The sequence below is a fragment of the Neofelis nebulosa genome, chromosome 2, assembly GCF_028018385.1.
Source record: "Neofelis nebulosa isolate mNeoNeb1 chromosome 2, mNeoNeb1.pri, whole genome shotgun sequence".
NCBI classification, from domain to species: domain Eukaryota; kingdom Metazoa; phylum Chordata; class Mammalia; order Carnivora; family Felidae; genus Neofelis; species Neofelis nebulosa.
In genome coordinates this window covers 103,893,932-103,906,978 of record NC_080783.1, presented here as the reverse complement: position 1 = coordinate 103,906,978, position 13,047 = coordinate 103,893,932, and the positions used below count along the sequence as shown (strand labels likewise).

General features: G+C 36.2%; 1 protein-coding gene across 7 annotated transcripts in view; it reads right to left on the bottom strand.

Moving 5' to 3' along the window:
• Nucleotides 1-13,047, bottom strand: part of EPB41L5 (erythrocyte membrane protein band 4.1 like 5) — a 143,831-nt gene that overhangs the window by 59,482 nt on the left and 71,302 nt on the right. For 5 of the 7 annotated variants that reach the window (XM_058715531.1, XM_058715530.1, XM_058715526.1 and 2 more), the window contains exons 15-16: nucleotides 12,371-12,413; nucleotides 11,810-11,925 (exon numbers count right to left, since the gene is read on the bottom strand). In XM_058715531.1, the coding sequence (XP_058571514.1) occupies nucleotides 11,810-11,925; nucleotides 12,371-12,413 (159 nt within the window). Of the gene's footprint in view, nucleotides 1-4,979; nucleotides 8,335-11,809; nucleotides 11,926-12,370; nucleotides 12,414-13,047 lie in introns of those variants that run through there. The other 2 variants (XM_058715533.1, XM_058715532.1) reach the window with 2 other exon arrangements.

The following is a 13,047-nucleotide window of genomic DNA, read 5'->3' as shown; positions in this document are numbered from 1 at the left end:
GGAATTGTCAGGTCTTATCTCTGGTCTCTGATTTAGTAGTTCTGGTGTGAAGCCTGAAACACACCGGCCCACCAACAGAAAAACCAGAACTGCCAATTAGTAAGCTAGGAAAAACAGCAGAGATAAGAAAAATTGAACGAGGAGTTCAATTTTGAACATATTAAATTTGAGATGTCCCAATATCACCTCTGTGGTATTTTCCCGCGGAACCCATAGACTCAATCTAATCATAGAAAAACATCACATACACTCAAATTGGAGGACCATCCTACAAGGTATCTGAGCAGTAATCTTCAAAAGGTCATCAAAGCCTGAAGATCATAGATGGAAGGGGGCCAGATAAGATCCTGGAACATTTGTGGAAAGACTGGTGAAATCTGAATAAAGTACACAGTTTAGTTAGAACTGTACCAATGTTAATTCCTTTCTTTGATAATCGTCCCATTGTACCATGGCTATGTAGGATGTTAACATTCAGTAAAACTAATGAGGGAGGGTATGAGAGCTCTCTGCAAGATCTTTGAACTTCCTGTAAGCCTAAAATTATTTTGAAATAAAAAGTTTTTTAAAATTAAGATACCTATATTAGATATCTAAGTAGCAATGTCATACAGGCAGTTGGATATGAGAGTCTGGAAACAAAGCAGTCCAGGCTGATGATATAAAATGGGAAATTACTAATGTATAAATGGCACCTAAAACCATAACACTAGTTGAGATTACCAAGGAAATGAGTTATTGCAGAAAAGGTCCTAAACAATCTTTAGGGGATTAGGGAAATAAGGAGAAACTAAAAGAGGGTCTAAAAATGATGGCTAGTGGGGCGCCTGGGTGGCTCAGTCAGTTAAGCGTCTGACTTCAGCTCAGGTCATGATCTCACAGTCTGTTGAGTTTGAGCCCTGTGTCGGACTCTGTGCTGACAGCTCAGAGCCTGGAGCCTGCTTCAGATTCTGTGTCTCCCTCTCTCTCTGCCCCTCCCCTGCTCATACTCTCTGTCTCAAAAATAAATAAAATTAAAAAAAAAAAAGGGGGGGGTAGGGCGCCTGGGTGGCTCAGTCAGTTGAGCGTCTGACTTCAGCTCAGGTCATGATCTCACAGTCCGTGAGTTCAAGCCCCGCGTTGGGCTCTGTGCTGACGGCTCAGGGCCTGGAGCCTGCTTCGGATTCTGTGTCTCCCTCTCTCTGCCCCTCCCCCACTCATGATCTGTCTCTCTGTCAAAAATAAACAAACATTAAAAAAAAATTTTTTTTTAATAAAAATGATGGCTAGTGAGGTAGATGACGAGAGATAAGCTCTGTGAAGGAAGCATTTCATGAAGAAGGAAATGAGCAACTGTCATGAATGCTAACTTGACTGAAGATTAATGCAGAATGAGAAATGTGGTCATTGTGAACTAACAAAAACTCTTCTGGTGGAGTGGTAGCAGAACACTACTAGCCCGTACAGAATCTTTATGTGGATTTAAACAATGTCCCTCCCAAAGACACTTTACTTGCATCTCTTACAAAACTGTCATAGAATATGCTTTTATTAGAACAAGAAATTTAGTGCCACCTGCTGGAAAACCACTGTCACAAATATGTGATCATTGTCCTCTCGAATGTGGCACCCTTGTTCAGGACACGATCTGCACAATCATACACAGCAGCTTAGTTGGCAAAGTCTGGTTAGAATGGGTTCAAAATAGAATGAGAAGGGGAAACCATATAGACAATTCTTTCATGGCAAGGAGTTTTGCTGTAAGTGAAACAAGGAAATGCAGGAATAGCCAAAAGGGGAAGGTGGATTCAAGGGAGGATTTCTTTTTTTAATAGTATTAGAGATCATACGGTGTTTCTGTGCTGATGAGAATATTCCAGCAGAGAGGGGAAAAATGATGCTATAGCACAAGAGAGCATTGCTGAAATGATGTTCTTGAGTAGCTAAGAGTCAAGATCTAGAAGACAAGTAAAGAGGTAGGCCTTAAATAAGAGAATGGATAGTTCACCGAGACGAACAACAGGAATAGCAGAGTATATATGACCAATTGGAAAGAAGTGGACTGATAAGGTGGTGGGAGTGTACAGATCTCTTCTGCTTGCTTATTTTCTCCAGAACGTAGGAAGCAAGGTCATTAACTGACAGTGAGGAGTGAGAGCTGAGGAGGTGGTGGAAGTTTGAAAGAAGAGAAATTACTGCCAGCACAATGTGACAATGAATAGATTAAGAAAGAAAATGTGACAGGATTTCAGGCAGCATCTAAAGACCCATTTGAGCTCAGTGGCCAAAATTTAAAGAGAGACCATTCAACGATATTGCATTCCATATTCTCCATCTACATGTACAGTGGACAGAGTGGATCTAGCCAGGATTGAACCAGATGTGCACAACAGGGGAAGATATCTGAGGGTACATACAAAAGAGTAACTACAAGTGACTGCATATGAGGAAGTGAGGAACAAGGAGGTGCTCTGGTAGGTACTCAACAAGTAACGAGGTGAACTTAAAATGGAGATATCAATACAAGCCTCCCCAGTCTTCAACTTAAACATTTGCAGTGATTGGCCCAGGGTTCCTTACCAAATTGAAACTCCTTCACACCAAGATTCAACACCTTTCCAAGACACAAGTACTTTTAACTGCTATCACTCCAGTTTATCTGTTAAGTTCCACTTAAAGTGATAAACTGGACATTCTACTCAAATCTCCACAAGTCTTTCTAAAGACTTCCAAACGTTTTGATGCTGGTGTTCCCAGAAAGAATTAATGTAAGTTGTTAAACATAGTTCATTCTTTCTTTTAAAAAAAAAAAAAATTCTTTTTTCTTTTTAATGTTTGTTTTTGAGAGAGAGAGAGAGAGAGAGAGAGAGAGAGAGAGAGCACATAAGCAAGGAAGGGGCAGAGAGAGAGAGGGAGACACAGAATCTGAAGCAGGCTCCAGGCTCTAAGCTGTCAGCACAGAGCCCGACATGGGGCTCGAACTCACAAACCGTGAGATCATGACCTGAGCCGAAGTGAGACACTCAACCAACTGAGCCACCCAGGTGCCCCAAAACATAGTTCTTAATCTCCACCAAACTCATAGAGAGTTTATAATTAAATAATCCCTGAAGCTAATTAGCTGGGCTACAAACATAGCTCTGTTATAGGAAATTCTTCTGAGTAATGGTACATATGTGGCATTGTACATCCTGGGATGTTTTCCGTAATTTCTCTGGATAGTCTTCCAACCAGTTCCACAAGACAAGTCAGGCCATCCACTGTCTTCCTGTTATCATCTCTTACTTTTCATTTTCTTTTACTCCACCCATTCCTAATAATTGAAAATATTTTTTCACTTAATATTAACAATAATCAGTCATAAGTCAATACACCAGACCTTTATTAAGGAATCTGCAACTTCCCACAAATCCTAACCATACACTAGTATAGCTCACTTCTTCTTTATTAAAATTACTCAAAAACAAAACAAATGGGAATTCCTTCAAGAACAAAAAATAAGATCTGCAGCTGTTAAACCTGCTTTTAAGAGGAGGAGGTATAGGTTTATTACACCACCAAGGGAGTCTTCAGTCACACTCCTGGAGAATGTTGTTCTCCAAGTCAGATAGCTCTCCTCCATGCCAATATAAACAAAACGTTGGCCAGGTGTCAGGAACAAAATGTAAAAAGTTCACTTGAGCACCATCACCTAAAATGAAGGCCACAGCTTGCTGTTAGGAACACAAAAGCTTAGGTAATTATCTAATAATAAAAAATTGTGAGAACAATTCCTTCAGGAAAAACAGGAACACTTGCTTTTCTACTTCAGTATAAAAATTAAAAAATGTATCATTAAAAAAGCCACAGAATTTTTTTTTCCTTTCACCAACTTCTTTTGAAATTTCTCCTCTTCACTAATTCTCTAAAAAGGCTAATATTACAGTACTCCCCACCAACCCAAAATGCTCAAAGCAGCTCAAATGTATTACACATTAGCCAGAATTAAAGAAGTGAAGTTATATAACACATATTCCAGTGAAAGTGACATGCTTCTTACCCTAGTATTTCTATCACCAAAGTTCATGTCCAGTGGGTGAAACAAAATTCTCACAATGGATTTCACATGACTAAAGTAAAAAGATAATTTATAAGAAAAGAGCATGAGAAAATTTTATGTTCTTCAAAAAAGGGAGCTGAGAAAAAATATTATAGGATTCATATTAACAAGAAAGGATTTGACAATAACATTTTATACTGAGACAGAAGCCCACAAGAGAGACAGCAGAAAGACAGAGGCACAGACAGAGGTTTCCCCATCCTAAAAGGATCTTCAAATTCTATCTCTAGCAAATTCTATCACATGCAAGCACTGACCATTCTGGAAACCAGGTATAACTGATGATGTGGTATAATTTACATTAAAATATAGGAAGGAAGTAGGTGGTGGTAAAGAGACTAATACAAGAGGATTTTACTTTTGCAAATCCATGACAAACCCTATATACCAAAGATATAAAATAAATGCAACTTGATATTAATATTTTCAGACCCAATATTTAAAGCCTAACACATAAAAAATAACAGCCTTTCAAGCAATGAACTATGGTTTCAAAATGAAGCGTATGCCCCAACCAAAACAGTTAAAGCGCTGTTTCAAATGATTACTGCTTTCACCATCAGAACGTGCTGCACTAATATGGAAAACCATCCCCCTACTTTGTCAGTTTACGTCTATGAATACATATGGAAATAAAGGGATCAAAGATGAGGATTAGTCTTCTTATTCCTGTAAAGCCTGTCATCACAATACTCCTCTTCCTCCTGAAACTCAAGACACCATAATCGTCCATTATTTCCACCACCCCTTCATCTATTTTCCTGTTTTAGCAAGATGTAAAGATGAAATGCATGACATCAGGACACATAAAAGTGATATAAAACAAGACTACTAATCAAAATAATCATTAGCATATCAACCAAATAAGTATGTAAAAATCTAGTGAAACAAACTACCGTAATCAAGGTCCAGTTCGTTGTTTATCCCATGAAACAAGTTATCTGCGTGTCCTCCATTCAGAAGACATTTCAGTTTTTTATCTTGATGTTTACAAAGCATCTTTTACATCCTGGACAATTTTAACAATAAAGATTCACCCAAGTGTTATAAACAACATTTCCTGGGTCAGCACTTTAAACAACTTAAAATCCACCTAAAAAGGATCTGAATTATACTGACATTACAGTATTAGAATGTTTGTATACTAGTTGCTTTTTAAAATATAGGCATATACACAACAGGACAAATATTAAGTTTCTGTTTTTCTCTATATACCCATTTAAAAGTACAGTGTATCTGTGACTACCCTATCAAGGTCAGAAGGGTTAGACTATACTCAGAGACAGGTAAAAGCCTTTAATAATCACAAGATCTTCTATTTTCATGTGTGAAAGTATGAAGATCACTAGCTTTGCTGTGTTTCTGTAAGTTTCTGTTTATAAAAGTGCAGTTGAAACATAGCCAACCTAATTCATGATGTTAAAACTATGTTAAATAAAATTAGCCCAAGCACTGAAGTTGAATTACATGGTCCCAGAGCTCTGTGTGGTTGGCTCCTTCTGATCAAAAGGATAGTGACCAACTAAGGTACTTCTAGAGGATATTAGTTCCCTAATCTAGAATGTATGATCACTAACCCTTAAGGCATAATAAAATGCAAAATATAAATAAGTTGGTGACAATTTATTTAGAATGAATGACCTGTAAATTCTTCATAGCTATGGAAACGTGGATCTTGAAATTACCAGTAACACGAATTTTCACAATATTTGATATGAAATCCTGGATCATATAGAAACTTATAATAGACAAATTTAATTCTACTACCACCCAGTCTTAGTCCTTTACTTTCCCCACCCCCTCCCCTCCAATCCAGTTTCTATTATCCAGGACTTTATAAATGAACTATTATATTAGGTTTTCAAAGAAAATATAACCATGATGTGATTGTTCCATCACTTAAATGTAACATTACTGATTAACTCAAATTCTATAGAAATGACCACTTTCAATGCAAACTGAAGACCTTACTCTTCTATTATTACAATCCTTCCCCTAATTCCCAAAGTTAAGATTCTGCTAAGGTATATTTGAAGTATGAAAAGTCAAACCTTGGGATTTACTAAAAGACCTAAAAACCTTTATTATTATTATTTCTTTGGTTTCTATACACTCCTTTGGTTTCTATTATAGAGGTAGGAAGTTCTTGGGGTGCCTGGGTGGCTCAGTCGGTTAAGCATTTGACTTCAGCTCAGGTCATGACCTCACAGTTCATGAGTTCAAGCCCCGCATCGGGCTCTGTGCCGACAGCTCGGAGCCAGGAGCCTGCTTCAGATTGTCTCCCTCCCTGTCTCCCTCCCTCCCTCCCTCTCCCTCTCTCTCTGCCCTTCCTCCACTCATGCTCACTCACGCGCTCTCTCAAAAATAATAAACATTAAAAACAAATTTAAAAAAAAACTTTTAAAGAAATAGGAAGTTCTTAATCATAGTCACATCCATGAAATCTTCTCCTGAATGACACAAACCAAAGTTTTTGTGCTTAAAATGTTAATTCAAATTCCCTGTTTTAAAGAAAAAAATTACCATCAACAATACCTAACAATTATAATCTGAGCCATGTAAAGTCTAAAACAACTATGAGGAACATACATTAGTGGTCATTTTTAAGCATGTTTTATGATGATAGAATTAGGGAGGGAGCTAGGCTATTTAAGACATGGATCTGTTCCTATTTACAGGTTTACAGGATGTGCTAAAGAATACTTTGAACTTCTGTCTCCTTAAAATGATTGATAAACTCACAGGCTGAAACTTGCTTTTATAAATCTCATTCCTAGGCCTTACTTAATTTTGCTTACTTATATTTCCTATTGACAAGTTGTATGCTATTTGCAACCAACAGTCCAGTAATAACACCCTCTGAAACCTTTGTCTTTGTCTAGCAGAGAGAGATAAGACTGACGTTGGAGGTAAATGGATGGTATATGGGTTAGGTTGTTTATAATAAAGCTTCATTATCTTGAAGTATTATGAATTCTCAGACTATAAAATATCTTCAAACTATTATATACATAGTTTTAAGGTTTGGAAATTGTTAAAATTTCTAAAAAACTATAGGAAGGCAAAAGAAATGCTTCTCTTACATCAATTTCCATTACATTAGAAATGTACTTTTTTTCATGTAACCTGCCTCTATGAATTAAATCAAAGAGCTTGGATAATTACATTCAGAGTTCATGAAGGACAAAAAATAGTAATATATCCAATCCATTTGAAAGTGGTATGGTTTTGGCCTTAGAATTTTATTTTAAGGCCAGATTATGAGGCTGCTGCAAACCTGGGAAATCTATCAGATGCATAAGATGAAAAAAGAAGAGAGGAATATGAAAAGACAAAAGTGGATACATTTTCCATTTTGTACAACCATTCAGCAGTAACGTAACAAAATTCAGTTAACCACTGGTTAACTAGTTAATCATACAAAAGTAAACATTCAGATTTCTCTCTCTCTACATGAATCACATCATTAATGTGACTTCTAGACATTTTAGTAAATTAAAATTCTTGCGTTTGTAAAAACTAAAAGTGCTTTTAATTATAAATTACATTAATTACAATTACAGAATCTTAGGCACTTAACTGAAATTAAGGCATGGGTCACTGTAGGCATATTAAAAATGGTATAGAAAAGTAGTTCTATCAAAGTATCACCAAAGACTGAAACAGGGTGCCTGGATATGCTTCCTTCTCAGTGTACGATTACTTTGTCTGATTCTTTTAACTGCAATCTATTTGGATGGCTTGGGTAGGATGATAATAGGCAGCTTTTACACAAACCTTCTCCTGAGACATCTTCTGAGTGATGCATTAACATGTTAAAATCATGAAAAATCTTTCCAAAATTACAATGATATACATACCCTTTCAACACAAAAGCATTTGTCATTATCACTGATGGCATACAGCTTAACATCATTTCCCTTTCACAGAATTATTCAATTACAACCAACACTACGACTAGTGACTCAATATAATTTCTCCCAAATTCTCCTAATGTGACCAATCCTCTATGTAGAAAAAATGTATACCATCATTTCGCATGACAAAGAGTTCCAGTATCTAATAGGCTTAACACTTATATCTCAGTCATGGCTGCCTGGCCAGGAAAATGAACATCATGATGGACTCCTGCATTCTTCACATTGTGCTCATGGACAAAGTCAGTGTAGTTTCTATGTGCAGGCTGGGGTGGGGACAAGGCCCTTGTGTTCCACTGGTTTCCACCACGTTGACAGCAGTCACTGGCAGCAGAGAGCCTGGATGGTTGGGGAGTGGGAGGGGAGCACAGTTAGTCTACAGGAATAGGAGAAAATGAATGTGTAAGAGGTAACAAAGGAGAAAGGCAGTGTGACCAGCATGCACCACTGTTATGAGTAGTTATTGACATCTACTCCATGCAATGACATTCAAGAATAAAGGGAGGGGGGAGGACAGAATCAACAGTTATATGTAGTAGAAAAGCTCAATATGGAAATATCAATAAGTAATCAGAGTCAGTTAAGTGAATTAAATAGAGGAAATTTCACCAAGAGCAAAACACTCTATCTGTCCCTGATGCTGGTATCAAAATCAAAGGTAGAAATGTTGTTTGAAGTTCTAATAAAAAGGAAAAAAATATTTATAACTGACTTCACTCAGATATTTAAAAGGACAATTTGGGGTGCCTGGGTGGGTCAGTTAAGCGCCCAACCCTTGATTTCGGCTCAGGTCATGATCTCACAGTTCATGAGATGGAGTCCCGTGTTTTGCTCCGCACTGACAACGAGGAGCCTGCTTGGGGCTCTGTCTCCCTTTCTCTCTGCCCCTTCCCTGGCTCATGCTCACACACTCTCCTCCCCCCCGCCAAATAAATAAATAAACATTTAAAAAAATCATAAAATACAAGGACAGTTCTAAATTACGGATAAAGGCACACATAGAAAAGGGCAACTGTGAGAATTATTCCCCAAATTAAGGGATTTCACAAAACTGAAACCCAGGAAACAAAATTCCACAACTACCTTCAGAGGCCATGTAATTTTACATCAATGTTTCCAATTAACAATGGAGAATTGCTATTCCTTCTATAATCAAAGTTCACAGGACCACAGAATAAAATTCAACAGGTACAGATAATGTGATGAGACTATAAAGCCCCTCCAAGGAACAGTTTAGTAAGTATATTAAGAAACCTTTTATCACACAGTGCTATAGAATAGACCTGCAGAACTATGAGAATGAAGCATGCATACAAGCAGTTCTTGGTTAGAAATAACCAGAGTCCTCCAGTAGAAAGAAAACATTTGTCACGGTTCAGAAGATCAAGGTTTTTCAACACAGCAATAAGGGCAGCACATATTTAAGACAATTACAAAGAAAAAAAAAATCATCCCAATTATAAAAGAGGTCTAAAACTAGACTTTTAAATACGACACTTTTCTAACTCAATTGAAACATGAATCTTCACCTTTCTTTCCTTAGGGAAATTGAAAAGAAATTAGCTAAAAGGATTTTAGAATAAATTTGAACTTTTTTTTTTTTTTTACAATAAAATCATCTTTTCTTCAACCGATATACAATTTGTTCATCAAATCTATCCCATAAAATTCATGACCCTCAACACACAGACTCTGAAAACTTAGGACATTAAATTAGGTTTATGTTCTCCCCAATATATGCAAGATTTCGCAAATATTATTCGATTTTGTTTTTGTTGTTTATAAATGGTTTAAGGGGTTTAAAATACATAAACTGTTTCTCAAAAGGTGATACTCTAAATAATCAAGACTCTAAATATCTACATTACCGGTTATCAAATCATTTACTGAAATAATGGTGCCATTTAGAACATACTAGCAAGAGAAAGCTAAAGAACTGAATGTGAAGTAGGTTTAGATTAAAATGGTTAAAATTTATCTACCTGATTATAGTCTATTATTCTGCCCAATTGTTCAAATCTAGGGAGCATTCCCAAATTTTATTAACATCACTTTCTAAAGGAGGACTGTTTTATATTCACTTAAAAGCATTAATAACAAGCAAAGCATGCAGAAACAAAAAGTGAAATAGAAAATGCACTTTAAATTCAGGCTGGGGAATCCATTAGCTCCAAAACAGATCAGTTGTATATTCAGTTCCACGCCACTGCTGACATACACTGAGACTCATTAGGTTTTCAGGATCATCATTTTACTCCATTTCAGCAAAGGAGGTCTCAGCACAAGTACATGAAGGAAGGACATATAGCTCCAAATTTTTCATTTCCCTTGAAATTCAATACTCTCAGATTCAGTATTGTCTATTTCTAAAGGTTGTATCAAAGGAACTTAGGGCCTAATGAATCAAATTAAACAGATTTAAATTACGTGCCCATGAAAATCAGAAAACTCAATAAAGATTTAGTGTCATAATATAGTATGAAAAAAAAAAACCACCAGAAAACAAAAAACCAGACTCTCATTCCATATTAGTATAAAAGGTAAGCATGTATTAAGGCAGTTCTTTTATAGTTGAAGTCTCAGTACTGGTTTCCTTGCCAACAGACTTGGTGTTAATATCAAGGCAATAAAACATAGCTGCTTACTGGAGCTGTGTGTTCAGTAAGAAAGTGAAGAACTGTTTCTAATGGCTTAAAAAAATAAAGACTAAAATCTGATATTTAGAAGCCTCACTGTTTATACTTGAAGTGTGTGTCCACATGCACACACATATACAAAGTTCTCCTACCACACTCTCAGGTAAAAGGAAAAGGGGGGAAAAGGGGGGGGGGGATTCCCTCAATCTCAGAAAGTAATCAAATTATTTGGAACTGAGGTAAAAATATGCCCAACCATGAAGAGCAAAGCACCTTGCAAGTTAGTTAAGCCAAAATAACAGTGAAAAACAATTACATAGCAAAGACTGAAAATAATCACCAACCACTGTTGACCCACCACCATGAAGGAAGAACTGGTTGCACAGAAAGCTGACCAAAACCTTGAGATCACCACAGAAACTCATTAGATTTCAGGTATAAATAAACTAAGAGCAAGAGAAAAAAAGAGAAAAATCCTATAAATTATCAAGGTTCATTTCACAGACATACAACTTGAACAGATGATGCAACCAACATGACCACTTCATCAAATAATTCCCTACGAACCCTCCAAGCCACATATATTTATTTGGGAAATAACGAACCCTACTGATTACAGTCCAATAAGCCACAAAGTATTCATATTTGTGTATGAATCTAAAAAAAGACCCTGGAAATCTAAGCAAATGAAAGATCTTCTCTGTCATCAGATTCTCTCTCCAATCCCCAAAATGGAGTATTTCATGCTTTATTAGATTAGAGTCATGTTTCCCTTTTGGCTTTATCTTCAGTCTCTAATGAAAAAACTCATCCAAAACAGTAGCGTTATGTTGTGTGGAATAACACATAGCAAACACATTTTCTTTATGGATCCGGAAAAGGTTCTACTGGACTACCACTGAAGTCATTTCAGAGAACCAGCCATCAGTCTCCCAATCATACTAACCAAAATAAGGAGAGCTGACCAATGTTTTTCAATTAAATAACTGCATTCCATTCTTCACTTATATCCCTTGTTTTCCCAATTCCATTCTGACTGTTCAATAATATGTTTCTGTTCAGCTTACAAATATGAATAATTTGCTTTCAATCATTTAACGTGTTCTAAGATTATGGGTTGGGAATTTAGAATACATTAAGCAAGTAACATTTTATTCTGGTTTAAGGAGTTAACAAACCATTTCCTGTCATGATGGTCTGTTCCAGGATTCCTTGGAAGATTCTCTATCTCTGCCAGCACAGGACCAGAGGGAACAGAAGGAACCACAGGTAGAGTAGATTTCACAGCCCAAGCCTTTGGACAGAAATTATAAAAATCATCTATTTTACTTACATAAAAGACTTCGTCACCTATAAACAGAACATTAAAATGGAATACTATCTACATATTGAACAAATAAACTGTAAACAAATGCTTGAATGTTATAGACTACCTTAGAGATAACAATAATCTATCAAAAAGATCTATCTCTAAAAGAGATAAATAATAATCTATCAGTGTCTTATTCATTTTATAGGATTTACAGGAACAGAAAATGTTCTATAGGATACCTGTCCCATTTATAACATCATAGATAATAAAATAACAAAGGGTTTCATTTTTGAGCCACTTTACAGATAAGAAAAACACACAAAACTTTCCTGAAGTTATACCACTATGAAAATTCAATTAATAATACCACTATATGTCATAATTAACTACAGTGTTCTAGTGCTTTAGAAGCTTAAGATGATCTTACCTGTTGGGAGCCATTACTCTGAGTTGAAACATTATTGTGAACACTGTAATGGGGAAAAACATCTATTAAAAAACCATATATAAAATTCTAGGGCTTCACACTGTAAGATAACACATACACTAATGAAAGTAGCTTTATTTTTAAAGGCATTGATTGTTTTGTTGTAAATAAAGAAAAAATTACTGTTGGTTCCAAAACTAAGAATGTAAGATGCTCAGAAAACATTTGCTCTCGTAGACAAACACTTGTTTTTCTACGATCTGCTCATTTGAGATTTGTATATACCTGTATTTTAACTGTGCTTTAAATGTGTAGTTCACTACTAATCTTATTCATTGGACAGGATCTGTCAAAGATAGCAAAATGAAGAGCAGCACAAATGATTCCTTAAATTCAAGGCATTAAGCACAAATATCCACATAAACTTATCTGTGCCACTTCTTTTGTATATTCACACCCTCTCACAAGATCTTCCAGTGTCATCAACAGCTCAGCATTTTATAACCCAAAAGACCTTAGTACAAACTTAAAATTAGAAACCTTTCTGTATACTTTCTGCTCCAAATAACTTATAAATGTGTCTTTAAATTTTTAGCTTAGGCTGTACTCATTTCCCTGCTCCATCCCTTCCCCCCCAAAAGCACTTAAAAACCCCAATCTTGGGGTGCCTGGGTGGC